A 27672-nucleotide genomic window follows, 5' to 3' on the forward strand; every position below is an offset into this window, starting at 1 on the left:
GAAGCAATATTTAAAGATTGTCAATGGCTAAAGCAGCTAACATCCTACAATATGTTCCCTTTCAAAAGATTCACCGTTTGTTTGTCCGATATTAATTAAGTTCTGAAGAATGACAAATTTATCTGATAGTTCATTTATTTAGTTAAGAATAAGAATAAGAATTGATAAAAGGTTATTAGACATGTGTATTTGACATTTCGTTTAAACGGTCAAGTCTTGGTTTTCACGTACACATGGTACTCTCATGTGAACAAAATCATTGACTGGTAGTTGGCGTAGCGCTTCATCACTAATGGTTATGTCAAAATAGAATGGGTCATTTGCCTTCAGCCAAATAAGTGCTTGCTGTAGTTTTTCACGTCGAACTTTGAAATCGATATGGCCAAATACGCCTTGACGTTGGACAATGATGACTTTTAAGTTTTCGGGCAGTGTAGGTAAGACAGATGCTATTTCATTAATATCTTGCTCAACATTAATGATGTTACCTTTGTAGTGAAACTGGCCATCCTGACCATTTGCTTGTACTTTGTAAATGTGCATAGTGGGATGTACTCGTGCAATCAACATTTGTTCTACAATCGTCAGGTTAGTTAATTCGTTCGGGACACTTGACACATCCATATTATTTAACGCCGTGAATTTAGTTGCATTTGAACGACAACGCGAACAAATCGGCGATTGGTTTGAAGCTGTTAGTTGTTGGCGATGACAGTTAATGCAAGTGTAAAATTTTAGTGCATCTAATTCATGTTGGAATTGATTAGCTAACTGCCTATCATTATCAGCTTCTTCCGCCACTGCTTCATCTGGTTCTTCTCTTTCACGACGCCACTCTCTTACAATATTTGCATTATTGGTGCAACGACCAATATTACGACGTGGCCTTTGAGGCATGCACAAAACAAATATAGCAAAACTGTTACTTCCATTGATAAACTTACTTCCATTGTTACATTTCAACTTTAACCTAGGATGAAAGTAAACATTGAAATGTAAACAAAACAGTTACAAACAATTAACATATGTTTATCTTATTTAAATGAAACGAGATAAACCCTTATGTCATAAACCCAATACAATTTTTCCTTCAACTTACATTAAAATAACAAGCGAAATTGCGTGACCCGTAAAATAAAATCCAGAAGGAAATTTGCAAATATTTTTTTACCAAAACATTGTGCTCAGTATTCTTTAGCTGTTGGCCAAATTTCGTATCAATTGCCATTACATTCTGATGCTCTTACAAAGAAGTTACAAAGTGAGGGAAAGTGAGCTTCGCTCAATCATATCCTACATGTGAAGTTACAGGGTGTCAACTTAATGGACCAGCTAGATTATGGACCAGCAGCTGTAGCCAGTGTTTTACTTAAAAAGCATTTTTATAGAATGCTACTGTTAATAGTACCGACATACAGGGTGAGTCAGTGAAACGGGCTATTTTCTTATAACGTTAGATTTTCATCACTTGGGCGTTAAGTGACTCTTATCAGAGCTCATTGCCGTAGTCAGAAAATAGGCGAGGGTAGAAAAAAACATTTATTGTCCATGTGATGAACTATATTTTTTTGTCATATTGCACCATTATTTATGCTAACTAAGTAAAAAAACTAAAATAGGTACTTTTCTTTCATGAAAAGATATAGCTTCTATTTTGTTCTTTGTTAAAATATCCAACAAAAAGGATATAAAAATTACACAGCATGAACACCACATAGATTTATTATCAGATAAGAATATTTACAAAATGAAACCTTAACTTACTAAATATGCGGTTGTAATTTATTTAATACAAACAAATCATATTATCTAAATAATTTCACCAATGAAGCAACTCTTCAAATATACAGATCGTAACAAAATACTAATAATTTAAATTTTAAACCTACAACTTTATTTACAAAAATATAACTTATCTAATAGAACACTTAATTCAAAAATTGTTCCCATTATTGTTATAATCACATGTCATGATGAGGCAATTAAAAGTATTGCAGGGTTTTTGTGTTTATGTATATGAATACTTAAACATTAGAAGGAAAGTATTTAAGCTTGATTCTTGATTATAAAACATCGATAAAGCATATATAATATAACTAAAGGCTTACATAATTTAGACGCATGATTGACAATTGTTTGGACTACATAAATATTCAGAAAAATATATATGGAAGGACAAAGTGATATCGTTTTTCAGGATTATGTCAAGCAAGCTTTAAAAGAGATAGAGATATATCTTTGACAAAGTAATCATTCAAATTAGATAAGTATACAGTCATTCAATATAATAGTTAAGTATGCAGTGCGACAAATGCAATTTCGGGGCTGGATAAACTTTCATTTGCACTCCAAAATAAGTACAACACTCATTCTAAACTACTTTATAGTACTACTAATAGCATACTTTATATTTTATATACATGTCAAAAAAAGCTAAACTCGAGCTGTAAGTATATTAAAGTACTTTAAGCATAGATTAGCATATTTTTGACTAAAGTAAATAATATTTGATTTACAAAACATTGAACTGCCACTGTTTCTTTGATTGGAAGCAATTTATATAAATGTATATTTTTTATTAATTTAGTAGTAGTTTACTAATTACAATATAAAATTACCTGGCAAGAACATTAACATAATCACATTTAATTGCAGTCAAAATTGAGTATTTTTGTAGTAATTGTATGAAACACAATTTAAATAACAACCACTATTCGTTGTAGTTCTAAAGACAAATTATTCAAAATATTAGGATAAAATATCACATTATTTATTGTCTTATAAATAACTTAAATTATTTTGAACAACTTATTAATGTTTCGTATTAGTTCTTTAGCTTGTGTAAGCTTACAAATTATTGTCATTTTATTTATTGTTATAGATTCTCTGTAACAACTTAAGCAAATGTCAATATGTGTTTGAAGCAAGACTAAAATATTGTTTTACACTTAATGTTTTAAATATTGTTCCACTAATCAGTTGGTACATAGCCTTATTCAGATTGTCCATAGTTTACATGAATTGGTCGGAACTCAGCAGGGAATTTACCTACTGAGCAGGAAATTTTATTGTTTATCAGTTGCCAGGCCTGCCCTCAGCGAGAACATCGGTGGCGAGACTCTGTACCTCGTCCCACGAGAACTTGATGTCCTCAGATTCTGTGTATCGAGAACAAACTGCCATTCTCAAGAAGTAGGTATCTCGGATTTTCGAGGGAACAAGATGGATCTTACCGTTTCCGTTTATTCTCTTCAGGAGGTTTTCATTGAGCTCATTGGAACCCTGTAACATTAACAATTCCCTAAATAGTTTTACAATTATTTTATATCAATTCACAATGACAATGTCAAATGAAAAGTAAAATCATTACAGTTCTGATAACTTTTTAATAATTTTTATTGCCAAAATGTGGATGGGCTTATTTAGTTCAAAGTAAAACAACTTAAACTCAAACAAGTCAATAAAACCCGCTAGAGCCATATGTTGTGCACTTATTTTGAACCTTATGTAAATCAGTTTTAAGTTTCGTTAAAAAAAAGGAACTCCCAGCAATCTGCAAGAAGAACTCAACTCATATGCCTCAGGTATATCTTTTGACAAAACGTGCTTGCTGATTTATTAATTCTAAAAAATATTCCAAAGAAAACATCCAAACCTTGAGCCTGAAGCAGACCAGTCCCATGATAACATCATGTATGATCTCGAAGCGTTCGTCACTCAAAACGTACTTCTCAAACTCGTGAGCGAGTCCAATCTGCTTGCGGATGTGCTTCTGGAGATTCTCGACTCCGTAGAGACGCATCACAAACCAGAGCTTGAGAGATCGGAACCTTCTGCCGAGAGGAATTTGCCAGTGCTGAAAAAATCACGAGGACTTTGGTGATCAAAGATTTTCAATTTCTCATGAATCCGGATTAATTTCTTTTTATTTAGTTCTATAGCTAACGGTGAATAACCAAAGACTTTTTTCTCATCTTCGAGTTTATATTAGTTCTGCATTATAATGAAATCAAATGCTCTTTTAATATAATCTTTGTTAATAGAGCCATCCATTGCCAGTATTTAAAGCACAACAATTTCATTTAAGAGGTTTGTGCGTGTGGCCGATTGGTTTGGTGCCAACTCAAAGCTTTAAGCTCCATTTAGAAATACCAAGATCGTTCCTTTAGGAGAGAAGAACTTCCTTCGTATTGCAGAACTTCCACCTCAATTGTCTAAGATAATAAATTCATTTAAAAATGGATAACTGTCGATGTTTAGTGTTAATGGCCGCAGACAATAAACGTTCTTATAAAGTTTTTGTTTTTCAATTAACTCATGGGCTTACATACCCTGTAGTCTGGGGCTGAACCCTGCATATCGTGCTTGAGATACAGGGGATCTACGTTGAACGCATCCACAACGTAAGATGGGTCTTTCAGCCTGAAACAAAAATATAATGTAATTAATGGAGGTTGATATGAATGTTAGAGAATTTGATTTGTGTTTCTGACTAAGAATGACATAGTCAATGATTGCATTTTTTTCTGAATTGCCCATCGCCATCTTTGGAATTAGTTTTATGAAGAGGAGATCCTCCGTATTTATTTACTCTAAATTTTATCTCGAGACTAATCATTGCAACATAATAGCACATCTTATCATACTTTACAATATGTTTGTGTTTCCAGAAGAGTACAAACAAATAAAAAAATGTTTATTTTTTGAAAAGTCAATTTATTTGTTGATAAGTTTGATCTATTGGGGTTTTGATGAACCAAACAGAATTAGGATCAAGTCCTGTCTTCCATTCTGCCTGGCGGGGTACGGCCCTTTAGGGAACCATTCCGGCATTTGCCTAAGTGAGGAAAGAAACCATACAAACTCTCCTCAGAATGGTTGATTGATTACATAACAAGATGCCTAAAAATATTACATACTATACAATACATAATACTGACACTTAAAAGATACTTAGTACTAAATTAGCCTACACATGAATATTAGTACTGTAATATCTTCTTCATATTTTTCATTGTTCTTCTGATTCACCAGTTTTTGTTTACCCTTTTGTTTTCATCATCTGAAATTCTCGGTATTCTTTCACTTATGGTGCATCTTGACATTTTTGCTGTTATTGTTTGTTCTTTGAAGTCTTCTGATACTTCTTCACTTTTTGTGTCTACCTCCAAGGCTTCTTTGTTTACTGAATCCTTTTTGTTCTTTGAACAGTGTATTTATTTGAGGCAGTCCGTTGTAAAGTATATATCTTGATTTTATATTAACTTCTATCCCATTAACTGCCTTTTTATTATTTTTTTTATACTATTTTCCACAATCGATGATTTGTTAAAGCTATTAAACTGAACTAACTTTTGTGTCAAAGTTGAATGATAAAATAACATGTTTCCATAGAAACAGAATTGTTTGCTGTGATGTGATAAATTGAGAACATCCACACTTGGTGGGCACTTGAAGGTCATGATAGTAAAGTTTTAAACAATTTTAAACTACAAGTATTTCAAACATTATTAATTTTACAACGTGTTATACTAACTTTTTAAGGTCATCTTGGGAATTGAAAAATATTGAAACACAATAAAATATGTAATATAGAATGTTGAATGTTTAGAACATTTATAACCAATAAATAACTATAAAACTCACACCAGAATGTTAATACAGGCAAATGTTAAATTTAGAACATTTTTAGCCAATCAGATAATTTTTTAGATAGCCAATAATGTTCATTATTATTGTTTATCTACAAGGTGTCATAAAGCATCTTACCACATGGCAGAACAGTCAAAGGTGACCAGCATCCACTTGTGAGGGTTGAAGTTGAAGGAGTCGGCAAACTCAACTCCTTTCATGAGGTAGCGATACTCAGGACAGATAAATGCAGACCCTGTCAATCAATTGTGAACATTGAAAAATCATTAGGTTTAAGTTTAAGAAATGCAATATATATTTCCATAAATACATAGCTCATCTCTGTACAGCTGTGTGAAAATAGTGTGATTATTTGCATTGTGATGAAAAGTATGGTTCCTTATTCGGCAAGATAATTCCATTCTGTTGTTCGATATAGTTATTTTCCACACTCGGTTTTTCCTCCCTTGTAAACCACTATAATATTTGTCCCTAAATTGGTCACTTTCAAGAATAGTAAAATATTAAACCTATTAGAGCTTCAAAACATGTATTTGCCTTATTTTTATTACAAGCAAAATTCTGCATAATTTAGTATGATGATTGTTAACAATCAAATACATTTAAAAAGTTTAGTAGTTTATTAGATGTCGTGCCAAACTTTTGAGCCTTATAATATATACTAATTATTAAACTTAAGTTACATATTCTAAGCAGATGTTATCACGCTAACAGTTAGTTTTATTGTGATTCCTCACCAGCGTAGGCAGCATCAACGTGAAGCCAAACCTCCTCTTCTTCACAGACAGGTCCTATCTCGTCGAGGCAGTCAAACGCACAGCAGTTGGTTGTACCCAAGGTTGCCACCGCCTAAAAGATTGTTTATTAGTGTTATCTTTTAAAATATGTATACTTATAACTATATAGATGTTTATAATTCTTGAAATTTGCTGCTTGAAAATAAGGTAGTCCGCATGAATGTAACCAGGAAATTGTATTATACAAATTAATTCTAACTAATTATTGCATAAGCTTAGATGTAAATTCTGCAGTCTTGAGGATTGATGAAAATAGTTTATCATAATGATCTCTATTTGACATTTTTCAAACAACGAAGGTTTTGATCCTACAAAACAATTGGCATTGTAAACCAAATACCTTAGACTATTGATACAACTATACCCATGTTGTTGCCAGTTTTCTATGTATAATGGACGTAGTGGAATTGAACTACCGACTGGTTGCGCAGATATAAATCCATAAATTCTATGGAATATCTATAGACTTTTAAATAAGCCAAATAGATAAATAGTATATTTCATTACTAGGACCGAAAGTGGCATTTTCCGGCGCGTGCTCAAGGTTTTTTGTGAGGCAAAGCAGAAAACAGGGAACCCCAATTTCCCGTGTGAGGCAAAGCCGAGTATGTGAGAGGTATTTTCACGTATGAGGCAAAGCCGAGAACGGGAATAATGGAGCAAGTGCCGGATAATAACTTTCGGTACGAGTTATGAACGATACTTTTCATCACGACACAAAAATACACAAACACAGAATTGCAGACCTCAGTAATATTGAAACTATTTTATTTCTCAATTAATTTGATTGAACATAAAAATTAAATAAAGTCTTCTAAAAGGAAACCTACGTCTATTTTTGATTAATTTTTGAAACAAAAAAAATAGGAGAAAATATCCTAAAGGTAGCTTACGTATATTTCTCAATAAATTTTGTTTTTAAACATCAAAATAAAAGAATAAAACAACTTTTAACAATGCACACAGCTGATTCAAATCATTAAATTAAACCGTAACAAAACACTAGCGCACGAAGTGAATAAATGGAGAACTAATTGAGAGCGAGGGAAAGTAAATTTAGAGCGAGGGAAAATCAGCTGATCGATTTTCCCTCGCCCTAAATTAGAGCTTGGGAAACGACTACTTTCATTGATGTCAGCTGTTATCGAAAATAGTTACTTTCGTTACGGAGTGATGAAAAAGACTTCATAAGCTAGCAACTTTTATGTGACCAACTATCTTAGTAACTAAAAAATTTATATATTTATTTTCATCACTCCATAACGAAAGTAACTATTTTCGATAACAGCTGACATCAATGAAAGTAGTCGTTTCCCAAGCTCTAATTTTGGGCGAGGGAAAATCGATAAGCTGATTTTCCCTCGCTCTAAATTTACTTTCCCTCGCTCTCAATTAGTTCTCCATTTATTCACTACGCGCACTAGTGTTTTGTTACGGTTTAATTTAATGATTTGAATCAGCTGTGTGTATGGTTGAAAGTTGTTTTTATTCTTTTATTTTGATCTTCAAGCAAAATTTATTGGAAAATATACGTAGGCTACCTTTAAAATATTTTCTCCTAATTTTTGTTTTAAAAATTAATCATGAATAAACGTAGGTCTCCTTTTAAAAGATTTTATTTTATTTTGATGTTCCCGCAATCTAATTATTTGAGAAATAAATCAGTTGCAATATTACTGAGGTCTGCTATTCTGTGTTTATATATTTGTGCGTCGTAATGAAAAGTATCGTTCATAACTCGTACCGAAAGTTATTATCCGGCACTTGCTCCATTATTCCCGCATTGTGCATTGTGAAAATATCTCTCACATACACGGCTTCGCCTCGCACAAAAACTTGAGCGCGCGCCGGAAAATGCCACTTTCGGTCCTAGTAATGAAATATACTATTTCAAACACTCGCGCGATTAGTGATTTTCTTATTCAACTTTGTTCTTTGTAAGCAAAAACTGACAACAGCTGATCAATATACTGTAGATGGAATGTCTACTGCAGTATCCAATTAAAAATGGTGTAATAAATTTCTATACTTACATAGAAGGGAATAAGTCCATCCTTCTTGTCCTTCTGTATAGCCTCGCGCAGGGAATCTCCTCTCAGCTGATAACGGTCGTCAGCTGGGATGCCTCGTAGCCTCACACCCCCCAGCAAACCAGCTCGCTCTACTGATGAGTGAGCTTGATCTGTGGAATTCAGAAACAATTTTTTATTTTCTTTACCTTTTGAGCTACTTCGATTATTCAGTGATTTAATTACACCTATTTTTATCTTGTTTCCCCTCATCTTATAAATACAAAACTCCTAATTGATTTAACAGGGTTTCAGTGGGGACACACACAGGAATGGTGAGAAAAGGTAGCAAACCATCTGATTTGAATTGAGAAAGATTTCACCAATTCTGTCAACTTCTATTTATTACATTGCAGGCTTCTCCGACCAAGTTCTGTCATGTGGACTCCTTATAAGTTGCACACGAGACCCATCGATCTCTATACTACAACTGGATTGGGATGCTCAGAACTTGGCCTGTATAAGTCCATCCACCTAACGCTGAACCGATACTACTACAGGTACTTATAACCTTTTATTTGAATAATTAGCCAGGACAAAAACATTTTTCTTCACAGTAGCGATGTAAAAAATCTCCTCACCAGAACAGTAGCCGACCAGTTTGGATACGATCTCGTAGTCCGTCCAGTCTGGGTGTTGTTCCTTCACTCTTCGGATCATCTTAGCTTTGGCTCCCAGGAGGGCTACGAGTGTGGCCTCGCTAGCTGTTCCCTGACAACCAGACGAATGAAACTTAGAGTGAGGATGGTATTTTCCATAATTATCAAGTTTTAGTGGACAATAATTATAATAAAACAAAAACTCTACTTAATTTTTTCATAACCCTAAAGGAACCTGATAACATTTTATCAGACAAGTTACAGCTACAGGACATGGTCGATTGAAACACGTTTACTAAAAACTTAAGTCACCCCATTAGTGTGAACATAAAAATCAAGAGATATTCCTTCATTGAAGTTTTATCTATGGTTTCACTCACCAAAATGAATGGATTACTATCTGAACAAGTATAAACCAATGACTATCTTGATTTTATCTTCAATATTTTGACAGGTAACTATAGTATTCACTTTTTACAGATGCATGTTATGGGACATACCTGAATGACACCGCCTCCCTTTCCGCCGGAGCAAGCGAGGAACGGAGCTGGTAAATCCAACATCTTGCCTAGCCAATCGAGCATGACTACCTCTAGCTCAGTGCATGCAGGGCTGGCAATCTGCAATCATGCAATCATGTAATCCGTATACAAACCGTATTCAATTCAATTAATTTATTTTCGAAACACAGAAATTCATCCAATGACTGACTAACAGTATACCTAGTGACGTTTATAAGAAACAATTTTAAAAACTTGAACATTAACTAAAGTGTTTTTGCAAAATTTATCATTTTGAAACATTTTAAATGTTTTATGGGTATTTTTTTAATCATCAAAATATTTCTTATATATTGTTGAAATGCAGGTTAACTTTCAAAGAAACCCGAATACTTGGCTAAGGGTTTTCAAAATAAGTTTCTGGTATGGTAGTTTCTAACGATAGCTTTAGAGTTTTTTTCTTTTCTTCAATAGTTTATTAAAAATGAAGATTAAACGTTTAAAAATATAAAAATGAAATCATATGCAGTATATGTTTGACCATTTCAATAAGTGGTATTTAGGAGGGTAAAATACCATAAGAATCATTCCTGCACTCAATCTATAATCATATCAATCTACTGAAATTCAAGGAACCTCCATGCAAAAAAGTCTTTTGGAAGTTCTTAATTTTTTTGAAAGAAGATCTTATTTTTTGAGAAAATTTGTTTTATTTTACTTTATTTATTTTCACTCTATTTTTAATTCAAAAAAGCTTAAATCTATTAAAAACAATATTTATGACAATGGTTACAAGAGGTTCAATTTTATTGAGCAAAAAAACTGTGTTAACCGCTGTTAAGCATTGTGATTTGTTGAGAGGTTGAGTCTGAATTTTTTCAAAAAACTTTTTTTTACCAAACATATAATTTATAAATGTCCATACCCAGGTAAAGCCAATGCAAGCAATGGCATCGCTGAGCATATCAGCCACAATGGCAGGGTAAGAGTTGGCCGTGGGGAAGTAGGCGTGGAACCTGGGAGAATGCCAGTGGGTCACCTGCAAAATCACCTTGTCATTCACATACATTCAAGGTCATGATCAATATCAATACCATAGCTCATGCATGAATAGGGGGCATGAAAAAAAAATAATTGCAATTGAACAAGCATTTTTCTAAGGTGTGACTAGCTTGTTCAATGAAAAAACCGTAAAAATCCGAGAAATTTTACAAATTTTAGAAATAGGGCGATTTTTTAAGGTGAAGGAGTGTGATTTTCGGAAAACGCTGAAGAGTGCTTTGTAGAAAATTTAATTCCTGACAATGAAAATTCTTTCAAATCTTTGCTAGCTCTTACCGGTTTCGAGCTACAGCCGTTTAAAAAAACATGTTTTTCTTAAAAAAGGGGGTGAAAAATTCAAATTTTGAGTTGCCATAACTTTTGATAGGATTGACGTAGAGAGTTTACACCATTCTTTTTCATTTTTCATGCCCTCACATTTGATATGTCAATAGGGGTACCTTGCAATTTAAATGTTTTAAGTTAAGGGTAGGGGGAGAAAGGGGGTGAATGGGAACTTCACATTAAATTCACAACAATTGTGACCCCGACGTCAATAAACGATTCCTGCAAGCTGCATATTTATATCTATTGCAATTTTACATAAATAAAGAAGCAATTAAAAAAAAAAAAAAAACACCCTGTTTATAATCTTTGTTGAAAAGGAACTTCCCAGATATAGGCCCTACTAAATAATTCAAACAAAAATTGTTATACAATTTACTAATAAGCAAGTAATACAATCTTCTTTTAAACCAGGGTGTGTTGCGTAGTGGTTAGCGTCTCGGACTTTGGTGCGGGAGGGACGGGTTCGATTCCTGGTACATCCACAACACATATGGGTTTGGACCCCTTTCCTTAAAGCGTTTTAGTACATCCTCTTGTGATTCCATATGTAAAAATGCCACCGGTGGAGACATCAAGAAAAAAAAAACCATCTCCCTTCTGGTACCTACTTTCTAGTACATCAGTTATACATTTTTCATCAAATATTTTTCTCGTTTAATCAAACAGTTATAATACTCTGGAATCAATAACTATCCAAGGACACATTGAGGAAGGAAACTTGGTTACAATAAAACAGAGACTAATGATAAGGATCCTGTTAGAAAGGGCGGCCTTGGGAATAACTAGGCCAATATCAAATACTTGGCTCATGAGTTGGAACATGGCCAAAGATCTACGATCTGCACTGACCACAGACATTGCCAATATACTGTAATGCATTTTGAAGAGTAAATGCTTTTTTTTAACGTCTTTGTACACGTAGTTTCCAGAGGTTTGTAAACATTCAAGGAATGCTTGAACACAGTGGAAAACAATTACACTAACTATTTACAAGAAAAAATAATTTGTTCTGTTAATTGTTTTGTTAAATTCTCATTGGTTGAATTTAATCCATTGTGTGGTAGAAAATAGTTTCATAACAAAATAAAATCAAAGCGAAATGTAAATAAAACAAAACGTAATCATGTCATGGGTCCAAAGTCCGTGGCGCTACCCACTAAGCCACCGACTCATCGAAATAAACCAGAAGAACATATTAATTTATTATGAGACACTGAGATGAAAATACCAAAAAGATTTATTAAAGGAATGTGAAATGTATTGCCCCTTAAGGGACAGCCTTAAAATAATACCATCCAGTAATAATTTTTTTGCTCCTTAACCTTTATTCAATGGAGTCCAACTACTAAAGAGTGGAGTTTAGCAACCCAGGTGAAATTGAATAAGAGAATTAGTTCTTATTAAGCTAAGTCAAGATTCAAAACCTGGGGTGTTTGACAAATTCATAGTTTTACGTGGCTCTGGATAAATCGATATCACTATGACTTTTATATGTAACAATAACCCAAGATGATTTATTTAGCCAATTACTACCAACCGAGTAGTGCATACTAATAGTTAAACATCAACAAAACTTGATTATCTGAAGACTTACACCAGGCATGATGACTCTCTCAACATCTTTCATTACATCTTGCCACTTCTCGGGGTTTTGTGGAGCCTCATCGGGAATCAAGGGTCGAAGGTAACCTGGCTGGACCGTTGGTAGAACTCGTCTGAAAGAAATTGACATTTATTAGAAATTAGATAAGAAAGTTACCAAAAGACATACAAATAAATAAAGATTAATATTCTACATACAAATATTTACGAGCGTTGTCTGCAAATTAAGTTATTGAGCAAATTACTGTTGGGGGTATCCTACTAATATTATAAATGAGAAAGTTTGGATGTATGGATGTATGGATGTATGTTTGTGACAAGTGAACGCGAAAAATACTGGTCGGATTGGGCTGAAATTTGGCATGATGATAGCTCACATTCCCGATTAACATATAGGCATATTCTTATTTCAAAAATCCTTTCGGGCTCCGCCCCAGTGGCTCTGGAGTTTCCCTTGTTAACCTTATGAGAAACTAGCTGTACCCGCGGGCTTTGCCCCGTTTTAATTCATAAGTGAGCTTGTTCGCATGGCTCAATCACGTCCTGGTTGAAGTTCGTTCGCTACGCTCACTCACCTTTAGAATGGAGCTCGTTCGCTACGCTAACTCGCCTCCAGGTTGAGGTTTGTTCGCTACGCTCACTCAGCTGTACGCGGGCTTTGCCCCGTTTTACTTCATAAGTGAGCTCGTTCGCATGGCTCAATCACGTCCTGGTTGAAGTTCGTTCGCTACGCTCATTCACCTTTAGGTTGGAGCTCGTTCGCCGCGCTCACTTGTTGGTTCTGTTCTATGATGTTCAATAGCATTAAAGTTACAAGGATTACCAACAGGGTGCAGCACTATTATTTCTTTTACATTTATGACAACAGCTAATTTGCAACCAAAAGGTGAGTGAGCGTAGCGAACGAGCTAACCTGAAGGCAAGTGAGCGCAGCGAACGAGCCCCAACCTAAAGGTGAGTGAGCGTAGCGAAACGAGCTCCAACCTAAAGGTGAGTGAGCGTAGCGAACAAACTTCAACCAGGACGTGATTGAGCCATGCGAATGAGATAATCTTGAAAATTAAGAAGTTAAACGGGGCAAAGCCCGCGGGTTACAGCTAGTAATATATAAACTAAGTTTTTAATGTAAAAATAAATTATTTCAAAGGGAACAATGACATTCCAGGAATTCTCTTTTTCCTTAGATATAATTTTTAAGGGTTTCAAACTTTTTCAAGAAAGAACTTAGAAATACATTAGTGTCATCTGTTGTCTACTTTTTGTTGTGCTATGATACAATTGCTTATGTAGCAGGTTGTTAGAGGGATGTTGGAGGATGGGAGGGGAGGGGTCACATAGCTTCCGCTATAAGTTTTGGTTTTTGCATTATAAAATTTAAGCATTCGATGTGGACTTTTAGGTTTTCAGAGTTTCTTCAAAGTTTAGGGAATTCTGAATTTAGAGTTAAGCTCCACAGCCCAACTTTTCTAATATAGTTCGCTACGGTACATAATTAAATATTTGTAAAATGTCACTCTAAAAGGTGAAATGATTTTCGGAAGCGTCAAATTTGAAAGCAAAACAGATTGTTCATCTACTTCCAAATTTAAATTTTGTCCTCAGTGCATAGTTTTACGGATTGACAAATGTTCGAATGCACTTCTTCAGGCAAAAATTATTCTTACTACAGTTGTTGATCCAGTATTTATTTCTTGAACACCGCTAATACAATGGTTGTGTTGCTGTTAAAACAAATGTCATTATACAATGTTGTTGCTCAATTCAGATGAAGCAATACTCAATACTATTGTAGGCTTTATCACGAAGACTGAGACACATTTCCAACAATATACATAAATAGATGGTGGAAGTTGGTTGATTTGCTATTTTCTGTCTTATAGCTTCAACTATCTTTTTTATGCCAATACTTGCCGTGGCACAGTTTTGAATTTGCTAGGAGTTATGCTTGTTATCTTTTGAAAATGAGTTAATTAAGCATCAGATTGTACAAGATCATTTTTCACTTAAATAAAATGATACAGTTCAAGGTTGGAGAGAAAAAGTATATTAATGGGTTTCAATTGCATGACATATGTCAGTGCAGTGTATGACAAAACTCTACATTCATTGTTTTTATTTTACTATTATTTACGAACTCATGTGTAGGCATCTGTGTTTAGAGATTTTATTGTTGAGCGGGTCTACCCAGCTCCAAATCTGACTACAGCTGTAAGGTTAATCAGGCGTAACTAATTTCACAACTTAAACCGGCTCCGAAACAGTTTTTAGGTAGGTGAGCTGAGTCCACCCTCCACAAAACCAAACATACAACCCGGCTCTTTCTTCTTTTGCTCCCTGCAACCCTAGGGATCTCTTCGCCCAAACTCCTTTATGCTTTGCGGTAATAATAAGCGGTTTAGCCTATTTTAATTTATGAAGGGATTTTGCACATCTGCAGGAAAATATCTTTCTAACTAACAGAACAGTATGGATAGATGATTGTCCCTGGAGTGAACACCGAGCTGAGAAAAAAGGTTTTAATTAAACATATTGTGAGCCTAGTAATATATTGATAGCTTAAAGTTTTAATATCTATATTTTCAATTTTTTACTTCATCAAAATGTAGCTTTTTTATTTCCATACTGTACAAATTTGAAAAGTGATACAGTTTTGATTTCTCAAGTAGTTGTGGTAATGTTGCAATATTGGTACTTAGTTTCGTCTAGCTATGATTTCCCAAGGTTTTAACAAAACTCTATACAAATTATATTCTTAGAACAGAAAAATAATGAGAAATACCGACAAAGAAATCTTTGTTCCTTTTCGAAGAATCCTGGAGTAAATAAAGCGGTAATTTGCAACTCAAACAACAAAGTAACACAAAAGTATCATTTCTTTTGTCCTACTCAACTGTTCTTAGGTTTGCCTATAATTTCACCTCATTAAAGAATAACTTGAAAGTAGTTTCTTCTTTTGTTTGAGTATAGTATGGAAATTGCTTTGGTTCTTATAAAAATCTTCCTATAATTAGTAGGAAAATATCATTTTGTAACTGTGAATCTTTTTAGAATTACACTCAGAGTTTGGCTGTGTGATAGACATCTTAAAATGGCCCGAGACTCCATTTCTATGGTGTTGTTAGCCATGACTGTTGGGGGATTGTGGAACCCAGAAGATTGGGACTCACCTTGGAAAACCGCTGCTTACGACGTCTATGCCAAAACTGTTGATTCTTTCCAACTGACCTACGTATTTCTCAAATTCATGCACACCTACCACAGCAAGGATTATAAACATTACAGTGTCTTTGTGGAAAGTCTATTTGAATCTTTGTACATCCTGATCATAACTGTACAGCGGTTTCTGTTACGATGGGATAGCAAAAAACTGAAGACCATCGTAGAAAATCTGAAAGGACTCCAAAATTTTTCACACAATAGTCAGTTCTACTCCTGCTACGAAAAACACGCCAAACGCATCAATTTAATCTTTGCTGCGGGGACTTTTGTCGCTGTCATCCAGGTTTTCATCAAGTTGATGATTGGTTCTGCAAGAGATCCTGCAAGCGAGGCCTACTGGAAGAAGAAGTATCCGGAGCATAAGTTGTTTGTAGACATTTGGTTACCGTTTGATGAAACTGTATCCCCGTACTATGAAGTTGTCAAGCCATTGAATCTTGTGGCGATGTTGCTCACTTGCTTTTCTCTCTACATCTTCAGCGTCATCATTCCGATCATCTCTATCCGCATTTGCTACCACTTCAGAAGTCTGTCACACATGCTTGAGAATAATATGATTATCGGCAGGAGAGATGTTTCTCTTGCTATGTCCAACAAGGAGCTTATTCAAAAACGTGATTTGAGAAGTTTGATTCAATATCATCAAAACATTTTGAGGTAAGATTTTAACCTACATTTTAGTAACTGACACCAGTTGTAAAGGAGGCACTACAAACAGTGACACTCCTAATTTATTTTCTCAGATTTGAGTGGATGTAACTATTCAAGCTAAAGATAGCGAATGACAGAATATCCACTACATAGCTGTAGTGCGGAGTTTAAGCAAATATTTATTGGTTTAAGATTATGCATCATATCATTGAAGGCTATACTTTGATGAATCTGCATGAAGGATTGCCTGCTTTTTCGTACAAGAGATACTGGTAGAAAGATATACTTCTTCTTATTTGTAGCATTAACATGTAAACGTCAATATATCTTAAGTTTTTCATTTCTTTTTAAGAGCCAAATTTTGTGTTTTTTTCAGCATCATGTCCTTGATCAACTCCTTGTTCCATGTCATTGTTCTTTTGAAGCTTCTATTTCTATCGCTGCCGATTCTACTTTGCGCTTTAACACTCTCCCAGGTAATTTTCATAGTTTTAGCTAATTATAAAGATAACTTAGAGATTTCTGTCCCTTATTTATATTCCTCATTATTAGTTGTATCTTGGCCAAAAGAACATTTTGAAGTTCACGATAGTTTACCAAGTAATTTAGAATAAAAATCATACAGTTCATAGTAATACCTAGATTGGTTAGACAAATAAGTTAGTTGACTAATAACTTTATAATTTTTTTCAGTCATCAATTACGAGTTTCCATTTTCTGCGCTACGTTTTACTAATGTCTCTTCCTCTTCTGGAGTTGTTTCTATTTTGTTGGTATGGTGAACAGCTGTGCACACATGTGAGTTTAAATACTAGGATTAATACTAAAATAAATATCAGGCACAAATATCAGAAGTTCTATTTAATAACATAAGTTTTTATCTCGCTGATTATTTGTTTTCTCCTGATGAGCATTTTAAAGTGCAAAAAGGATTTTGCTTTAAATCATTTACTAGATTTTAATTCTATCAAACCCATTTAAAAACATTTTCAGAATTTAAGAGCTTACACAGACAATAAAAAAACTTACTCAATATAGTAAAATTGGAAGGAAGGAAAATAGACAGTGTTTAGAGTTTGTTTATTTTAAAGATAGTACTGTAAAAAAATGTGTACTGATTACAATTTTACTTTTTCTCTATAGAATTTGCTTACAAAAAACAAGTAGGTAGACAATGTCTAAATTACGGATTATGAAAGTATGCTTTATTTGAATGCTGATTTACTGAGAGAAACTTAGAAAATATTTGACAAATCTTTAAAACAATTCACTTGACCATCAAAAAGAAGATAATTTTTACAAATTTTCAGAAGGGGCATTTTATCATATAGAAAGGACGGTTGAATTAAATTATATTTGTGTTTTAACGTAACCGTTTTTTAGGGCCTGTTGATTCACAAATCAGTTTATTTCTGTCCATGGTATCAACTAGAACTGAGGAGACAAAAGTCTCTGGTTTTCATGTCTGCCGTTGCACTTCGTCCTGTGCGGCTTGAGATATTTCCCCATTTTGTTCCCGTATCTCTTGAAACTTTCATTGGGGTATGTATTCTTACAGCTCTTTATCTGGTATATTATTTTAGCTATAAATTCAAATTTTCATAATGAAGATTACAGTAGGTTTCTTGACTAATTATATTATAGACAACAAACAAACAAATTACACAAATAACAACAACAAATTATTTTTTTCGTTAATGGACCTCCTTTACAAGAATTTTTAATAGGAAGAATCTCAAATTTGAGGGGAAACAGCCCAAATATCTCAAGTTTTTTTTTCTGGGTGCTGGTCATCTTACATTCATTAACAAAGAAATCATACTAAGATCAGAAGAAATCATACTAATATTATGATAATATGAAAGTTTGTGTGTTTGTTTGTTTGTGTATTTTTTGTTTGTTTGAAGTTCAAACACGCATTAAATACTGGTCGCATTGGGTTGAAATTTGGTATGATGATAGCTCACATTCCTGATTAACATATAGACGTATTCTTATCTCAAAAATCCTTGCGGGCTCCACCACAGTGGCTCTAGAGTTTCCCATGTTAACCTTATGAGTACCTATTCATATTTAAAAGGAATTTTGCCAGCTTTTTTAAACTACACAAATTGGTTCTATAATATTCAAAAGCATCAAAAGGTTATAAGGTTTACCAACAGGGTGCAGCTCTATTAATTCTTTTTGCATTTATGACAAGAGCTAATACCAAGCAGCAACAAAAAGCTGTGAGAACTTAATTTTTTTTATTATTTAGGTGCATGGTAGAACATTATGGCTATGGTATGTGTGCTATACTATAGTATACCGTAAATTATAGTAAACAAAATTTTCTTAAAACATGTCCTCTTCCATTGCAAAAGCAAAGCACGAGTATAACTGCAATAAGCATTTTATACTTATCTGCCAAACCCACATAAAGGACGGATACTCTGCTTACTAATGATGTATTTATTCAATGAAATCATTACTTAGATACTAAGAATATATATACTGTTTTTTTAGGATTGCTACCAGTTGTAAAAAAAATACCAAAGCCATAATAATTAACTGATGTATTTGATGATTTTAGGTAATACGGATGTCTTATTCAGCCTACCTGATGTTGCTTCGATTGACAAGTAGTAAGACCAGGGTTTGATTAAAAAATTGTAATTCATATTGATAGTAGGGTTGTTCTGAAAGTAAATTCCACAATAGTAGGTAGGTACCCTAAACAATATTTTATAAGAACTTTTGTAGATAGATTCCTTGATTCATGTTATTTTATTAAAACTCACAACTATCATCAAAACTTTTGTCATATAGTTCAACAGATTCTCAAATTCTTGAAAGCGGTCACCTACCTTAAAAAGCTTGTAAGGATAACCAGTATCAAACAACTTAATTTACTCAATCTTCTGAGTTTTTTTTTTAGGGTAGCGGAATTTTATGGAAGAGGAAATCCCTCCATGTCAAAGCCAGGATTTATGAAAATTCTTATAAAAAATTTAATAGTGACAAGTGTTCTTCACCTACCTTCTTGCACACAGCACATACCAGCAATCCAGCAACTGATACTGATGGCCAGCTTGTTAATAAGGATCATTAGTAAAGTTTTAGTTTGTAAGATGTTGTTTTGCCTATATTTTGAGTTTTGTAATTATGAAAACAAGAACCTTTGAAAATGTTGTTTGGGTTATTTGCACTTAAACGTATTAACTGCAATGTTTTGTCTCCTTTAATTCCTAGACACTTATTCAATGTAAGTACTGTACCTGTACTTTAAAAACTTAATATTTCACGATTAAGAGAACACATTGGACAGAAGACAGAATACATTTAACCTGTTGGTAAAGATTGTTTATTGTAAAAAAAAACAGAAAACATTTATTATGACTTTCTGTTAATCACTATCAATATGTAATAATATTGTACCTGTCTCGGATGTTTTCTAAGTAGTTGTTGATGTAGTCCACCATCGTCTTGGCGAACTCGGTGAATTGTTTCGCCTCCATCTCAAACTCTGGGTTCCTACGGCAGAAAACCAACTGTTTTAACATGTTATTTTAAAACACAGTACATTTAAAAGTATAGTGTATAATTGACTTTTGGATAGGGTATTGAGATAGACATCCCATGTTCCGATGTTCCCAATTTAACTAGTTAAATCTTAATATTGGGAAGATGTTTCCAAGTTTTTATTAAATCAAGGGTTTTTAAAAATGATACTTATTATCAAGGGTGACTTGCCATATTGCGAGTCCTCTTATTCAGGTCTCACTATATGTACTAAACAAAAAGGTACCGACTTGTATCAGGATCGAACCGGCGACCTTAACTAGGTACTCTACCCAGCTATCTCAGTCCTCTTAGTAAAACTATAGACTAACCAACACAAGTAGACTTATCGTCCCATTGTAAATTTCTGAAGCTTATTTTCATGTGTAGTTTAAGTTGGTGACACTGGGTGCTAGTGTCAATGAAATTTTATTTCTATTATTTTGAGGTTGATTTTATCATTTGTACTTTACTGTTTGGTTATAATATGAAACTAGGGAACAAGTTATTGTTTATGATTATACCTTTTATTTGGTTAAACGAGGTTTTAAATCACTGAAATAACAAGAAACAAAGTGTAAACAAAACGACCTCTACAGTGCACCGGTCAGAACTAACAATAAAATTGGCTTTAGCTGTTCCATAAGGATGACAAATATACTAAGGGAGTACGAGACATTAACACTTAAAAATGTCGTACTCTTCCTCCGGAATTGTCCTCGAATTGTCTTGATTCTTCCTCAAGACAACTCTCAGTTTTCCTCGCCCCCGCCTACCTTGCTGTTTGTTACATAACTGATCAGCGCGTGCTCGACGCCCGCCTTGCTCTAGATCGCCGCGCCTTCGCCCGAGGTCTGTCGCTACCGGTCGGATATAAGTCAAGTTCAGTTGTGCCAAGGTCGCAAAACCGCGCGTAATTCGCTTCCGTTCACTGAATCATTCACCCCTTGCCCTTCACAAGTTTTTGTTGGCTCAATCTTCTCTGGTATTTTTCTCAGTAAACCCGGCTTCTCGGAATCGAGGTTTACGATTTTTGTTCCAGACTTCACACAAAGACAGTGGGATGCTGTGGTAGTTTTTTATTACGTAAGTCGCACCTGAATTGAGTCAGGGTTTAACCTAGACTTGACCCAGATTACAATGTAAGGGTTATATAATCCGACCACGCGTTGAAACGCAAACAATTAATTGACGAATCAACGTCTGAGTAATTTTAAAAAGGTACAATTTGAATTAAAAATATGAAAACAACTTATGAATGATTAAAAATTAATATCACTTTGATAAACTATATTATGTACTTAACTTAATGTCATATTCAATTAAATATCAGTAGCCTGAACAACAATGGAATATTTCTTTGTTGGTTTGCTATCATCTAGATACTTTATAGCTATTAGTGCGTATCTACGCTATTAGCATTTTGAAACATTTTTGAACAGGAACTGTCCATACATTTGTATTTTTACTATCTAACGTTCACATTTGTGTTAGGTTGCATTAATTATTGATAGCCCAAAGACAAAATCTCATTAATCTGGAATCGAACCAGCGACTTGAGACTTGAAGGGGAGTATAAAGCACTCGGCTACTCAGACAATTTTGTAGTGATTTTTCCATTGCTCAATCTAAATTACAAATACAGTACTAATCTTATACGTAAGACATGCATATAATTCGAGCTGTAAAAAACCGATCCGAGAAAAAGTTGAAAACAATCATTACTTCTCACCCAATATGCTGATTATAGGGTTTGAATTTACTTATCCGATTTATTTAACCTAGTCATGATGAGTGTTTAAGCATTTAACAGTGGCCATCTTAGGAAAATAAACTTTGTTCAAATCAAGTTGACCAAATAAGCGTGAATCCAAAACTTTATTGTAACCTTGTTAAAAGTTTTTCTGGAGTTAGCTTTACAGCAAAACACGAAGGCGTTCTTGAACTTATTCAACCTCTTTATTCAGCATAATCCAACATCAGCACCCAGTAAATCTCGGTACTGTAATAAGAAAAGTATAGCATCTATTTATGAAAGTTATAGGCTAACTTCACAACCTAATTTAACAGTGTAATCTTTAAACATTCTAGCCATAATAGTTTCCATTAATAGGCGTATAGCTAGATTTATTATATTGTATAAAGTTACTTATGTGTCGTAAAAGTTATGTTTTTAAATTATGTATTTGTGGGTTGCTATAGTCTGGCTATCTCTTCGAATGATTAAATTACAGAATTTAATGTAGTCAACTACAGAAAAAATCATTGTTTTACTACGATTTTAGTCTGTACCTTATTACATTTAAAATAGAAAAGTAATATTAATATTTTAAAATATTAAAAATTATTCCAGGTGCTTTTAATGTCTAATTAATTCTTTAAAAGTCTATTTACTTTGAAACAACGTAAAATATTAAATATGCAAATTGTACTGTGTAGTAATGAATATTAAAACATAACGAGGTGTTAGCCCGTCCTACGTACGGGAGTAGTGAGTTAAAACTGTGTATAAATCAGAACAGCTAGCTTACACGTATAAAGACAAATTTTATAGCAGCCTACAGTAGAAAGAGTAATTATCAATTGAGAAGTGTATAGGCCTAGTCAACGATATCACCTTCCAATTCCATCGCATACCTGCCTCTTCCATAATCAATATCACCACAATACAATTACTCATACTACATATACACAATTTCCAGTAGGTCTGAATAGAAACTCCCTAAAATAAAACGAAAACATCCAATAAAATTAACAGTACACATAATTATAACGTTGGTGTCCTGACATCATTAAACGAATCGTCCACACATATCCTTTATATCAATTTCACTGCATCAATTGTTTAATAAATAAGTGTAAACAAAGAAAAGTAAAAACAACAACATATAGTTTGTTTTGGTAAACAGCTGAGTCAAAAATAAAATAATATTCATTTGAACAAAAGAACTGGTCACATGTTGAAGGAATTTAAAACGTAAAACACGCTAGTAAAGCTAGTGACGTAATTAATTGTCTATGTTTATTGTCCATTCCGTTATCAGTTCTAATATCCTTAATAATTAAACCACCCTCAATGAATCAATATACACCGTAATTCCCCATATTCATTTATTTAAACTATAAAATATTCAGCGCCTCCAAACGTAACCACAACTAAACACACGCCAAACAGCTTTTTAGATTTTATAAAAGGATGGTTAGTCTAATTATTGCAGTATCCTAGGTCAATGATGACGTTGTGCTCAACCTATGTCATTCATATCTGTATATCTTTGGATAAAACCCGAGTTGTGGTGGTAATTTAAAATTGTATTCCTGAGAATTCTTGATCTCCTTCTTTATGACATCAATATTTCCGGGCCTAATTCAAACAAAGTTTAATCATTCAAAAACATTGATTGTAAACAAACCAAGATGAATTAAAACGTCTAAAAATGGGTTTTTCTACCCTTTCCTAAAAAAGTTGAGCAGTATAATAATTTGCATATCCTTTTTTTAAGACTCGTGTACAGAGCCTCGACTTGTATACATCGATGGTGTTACTTTTCTCGGTGGTCTTACTTATTTCCTAAAAATCAACGACAAATCAGAGTAAATAAAATAACCTCATAGTTCTACAGATCATTTTTATATTTAACCAGCTGTTAGTTAAAAGAAAATTATATTGAACTAAAACAAACCGAAGATTACAAAGATTTATTTAAAAAAATCCTTTGAACATCCTAGTATTTTACCTATGTATATTTAAATAATCTGTCATCCTCTTACAGAAGAATTGAACGTATCAATAATTAGCATTACACATAGTATAAATAAGTCAACCCTTAGTATGTCTTTTAATTTTATCCAAATGCTGAATTTGTGTTACAAACACTGAATGTTTACAGCTGTTATGTTAAACTAATTATATTACACCGCACCAAAAGCTAGTTTAGAATCTTAGCGTCGGCTGCTAGACTTTTCAAAAATAAAAACTTAATTTCTAAACAACTGGGACCCTAAACTAAAATTATGGCTTCGACATTCCCTAGTTCTCAAAATTATTTTTCTTTCAGCACAAAAATAATGAAAATCCGTTGATTCAGAATCGTGAAATAAAAAACCCTGTTTCGTTTTAATATTATAGATAGATAGATAGATAGATGTGTTAGCAAATAAGACATAATAAAAAGATTAGCTAAAATTAAATTCAACCGAACTTAAATCGGCCTCCGGTACTTGCAAGTACCGAGTAAGTTGTATTATATGCTGTTATATTGTGTGCTATTATATTGGTTCTGTTATTATAGCAAGTAGAGGACGTGTTATTAAGTAGACTAGTATTGCGACTATGAGTCGAAGCACCTTTAATATGATATGCGCTATAATAACATTAATAACAGTGTATCTAGCATAGAAACTGAGGTACGTGACGATTTCCTTTTTATTTTCTCAGTGGCGCAAAATTTACGGTGAGTTTTTTTGTTTTCTTAAGCCAAGGGAAAAATCGTAACATTCGTATTCACGCATTTCTAAGTTGTTCTAAAATTTAGTTTTGTAACGTTTATTACTTGGAATTGCGTAATAATTGTGGTTAATTGAATTCAATTCAAAATAAATTATTTATCGTCATTGTATTGATCCTTTAATTGTGTGTATGCCTTATATGAATAGAATGAATAACAGGATCTCATAAAGGTGATAGGAAATTTGTGCCTAAATACATAATGGAACAAATTAAATTGGATTTTATGTGATAATGATACTAAAATTTTTTAAGATAAAACTCGTGAAACAAAAAAGATTTACCAGTAAATGCTAATCAGTGTGTGGGATCTATCTACAAAACGTAAAACTGAGTTAATTTACAAAAAATTATCTTATTACCTAACTAGTAATGAATCTAACAATTCCTAATAGTTCCTAACAAATATTGCCACGAGAAGAAAATTACAAAAATTATATAAATTGGTGAACATTAAAAAACAAAATTAGATCTCCAACTAGAGTTGATCAAAACAATGATACAGTTTAATTTTACAATGAACAATTGAATTGTACTATTACATAACTATATCATTATAGCTTTTTTTATTTTAGCCTGGTAGAATTGACGGCATTAAGTTCTTATTACATAAGTAATAGATTAAGAATTACCTATTACAAAGTGGACAGAATTTTTTTATTTAATTTGGTACCAAAATATGACTACTTTTTAACTATATATTCTTTATTTTAAAAGCAATCGTACAAAAAATACCCCCACCACAGCAAATCTGTAAACTAAGCATAACTTACATTTGTCTAATTGGACTTTTACTAAAATATTTGTTTTAGCATGGTAAATGCATTCACATAATAAAAAACACGTTAGAATTAAAGAGTACTTAGGTTTGTTGCTAAGAGGAAGGGGTAAAGTGTTTTTGTAAGATTTTAAGGTGTAGTATGAAATAAATAAATTTGCCAAATTTGATCATAATACTCGTATTATAGAGATTTTACAGTATAAAAAAATAGTATATGTTAATACTAGGTTTAAACAATGTTTTTCAATAATTTTCTTCTTCTACTAAGAAATTTCGTTCATATATTCAAGAAAGTACTACTCATTTACTCAAAGCTGTCAACGTATTGGGCAAACGTATCAGGCCTAGAAATATTTACAATTATAACTATATAACATGAAACTTTGATATTAACAAAAAGATATTTTCAAGTGAAAAGCCTAATTGGAATAAAATATATACATATGTTACCACTTTTATTTATGCTAACTTTTAGCCTTTGTAAATCCAACAATAGTTTTTAATTATTGTACTAATCTGTATTCCCATAGTGATTTTCTAGTAATTCACCCTAGAGGGGTTATCCCCGTCAATCTATTTGGCCCCCAAATGAAATTGAGTAGTGATATTAGATCACAGCTTATTGGGAACTCCGAACATGGCCTTGTCTGGTTAGGGTCAGCTCTAGGTGAACAGGTTCTCAACAATTAGAGCATTTTGGTTGGTTCTGGCATTGGTTCGTTTTGCAATTAGAAATATGCGTAACACTTAGATTTACATTTAAGTAAAATCCCTTACAAAAATACATGTATAAATAACCAAATTGATGGACACCTCTTATTAATCACCTTAGTCTGATAAACTAGTTGATCCATCCAAGTTTGCCATCCCTCACAGATATAAATATAGTTTGTACATTAAGAGAGAAGAATATCTGTGAGTACAGAAGAAAACTCTTGACTGCGAGGGAGAAAATTAAGGGAATACTATATTGTGTTTGATGGTAAAAAAATTGCAAACTGGTAATTTCTATCACGGTATTCAATAGATTAGTAACAATCACAACAACCAATCACAAATTGACTAGGGTTTTATATTGTCTTTACATTACATACGTTAGCTCATGTAAGTCTTTTAATAAATATTCTCTCTATAGACCGACCCAGTGGGTGATCATGTTTGGACCCAAATGTCATTTGTAATATTGCGCTGTCAGGTAATGATGCTAACTAACTAAAGGTTTCGAGTAAATAAGACCAGGGTTCATACAGTTCACTTTCAAAAATGTACAAAAAATCTCTAGTATAGATGGATAGTGGTTTGATTCTGATTATATACTTTCACTTCAGAACATATAGTTATTCGGAGAAAAAATAAATTTGAACTTTATACGTCTTTGAGTAGATATAACCTTCCGATATAGAGGACCTTCCCATTAAATTAACTGAGTTGCTTATACTTTGTGTTTTATTTTATTTCCTATGTGTAAATCTACAACGGTATCTGAACCATCAGACCACGTATAAAGTACCTAAAAATCTATGGAGATTAACGGGATTTGAACCCGAAGCACTGGTAGCGAAGCCACGCGCTTTAACCAGCTGCGCACCCGTTAAACGCTACAAGATAGCTCCAGCACGAGCGGCATTAATTTGTAAGCCTATTTAGTTTATGTTAAAAGTAATATCATTGACTATGGATACAGAAGTTGTTGTATTAATAGTCAAAGGTAATATAGTACTGTACATACCTCTATTTGCTTGATTCACTAATATTTCATCCTTGCATAACCACACACCACGCCACACAATGATAAGGCATTTAAATGTCAAAATTACAGAGACTTTAAAAAATTAATATGTTGTTTTTTCGTGAATTTTAAGTTTGAGGTTTACGAAGATAAACAGAATTATAGGTTCAGTAACGCAATTTTCTGGGCATTCGAGTGGTAATAGTGCATTTTTTCAAATCTGAGGGTTTCTAGTTCAATCCAAGCTGAGTCGTACCCTTACAAAAAAAATAAAAAATTGAACAGCCTCACACATAAACACGTAACATTAATTTTCAAATGTAATAAGTTAACTATCTAATAGTAATTAATAACTTAAAACTCAATGAGTTGTACAGATTCTGCAAGTGTTAAATTACACTATAAACATCGCAAAATTCACTTACCAATTTTCAAAACGAGAAAATAATCCAGTTTATGTCGAAGTCAGTAAACGGTATGACGCACTCAGTAAGTAACACTATAGACTGGGTCGGCGCTGTGAGCTGCGTCTATATACCTCTACACGCCCAAGGACTCACGGTAAAACATACAACTTTCTTGTATGCAACTATGCAATGGAGGTTTTTACCTTCACTGAGAAAAGCATGATGAAAAT

At 33.3% G+C, this 27672-nt stretch overlaps 2 protein-coding genes across 2 annotated transcripts; one reads left to right on the top strand and one right to left on the bottom strand.

Annotated features, from left to right (window-relative positions):
- Positions 1-1729: 1729 nt before the first annotated feature.
- Positions 1730-27572, bottom strand: LOC129001761 (aromatic-L-amino-acid decarboxylase). The gene is made up of 12 exons (XM_054429199.1): positions 27461-27572; positions 19896-19991; positions 12601-12721; positions 10543-10656; positions 9618-9737; positions 9100-9229; positions 8483-8631; positions 6390-6501; positions 5770-5887; positions 4332-4422; positions 3656-3856; positions 1730-3282 (listed from the first exon to the last, which is right to left on the bottom strand). Exons 2-12 carry the CDS (start codon positions 19973-19975, stop codon positions 3076-3078), a joined length of 1443 nt encoding a protein of 480 aa, XP_054285174.1. The 5' UTR covers positions 19976-19991; positions 27461-27572; the 3' UTR covers positions 1730-3075.
- Positions 15473-17205, top strand: LOC129001762 (uncharacterized). Its single transcript, XM_054429200.1, has 2 exons — positions 15473-16484; positions 16855-17205. The coding sequence occupies exons 1-2, from the start codon at positions 15697-15699 to the stop codon at positions 17090-17092; spliced, it is 1026 nt and encodes a 341-aa protein (XP_054285175.1). The 5' UTR covers positions 15473-15696; the 3' UTR covers positions 17093-17205.
- Positions 27573-27672: the final 100 nt, after the last annotated feature.

This window comes from Macrosteles quadrilineatus, unplaced genomic scaffold (genome assembly GCF_028750875.1).
Source record: "Macrosteles quadrilineatus isolate MER2022 unplaced genomic scaffold, UCM_ALF_1.0 Scaffold_8__2_contigs__length_117827958, whole genome shotgun sequence".
Lineage (NCBI taxonomy): Eukaryota > Metazoa > Arthropoda > Insecta > Hemiptera > Cicadellidae > Macrosteles > Macrosteles quadrilineatus.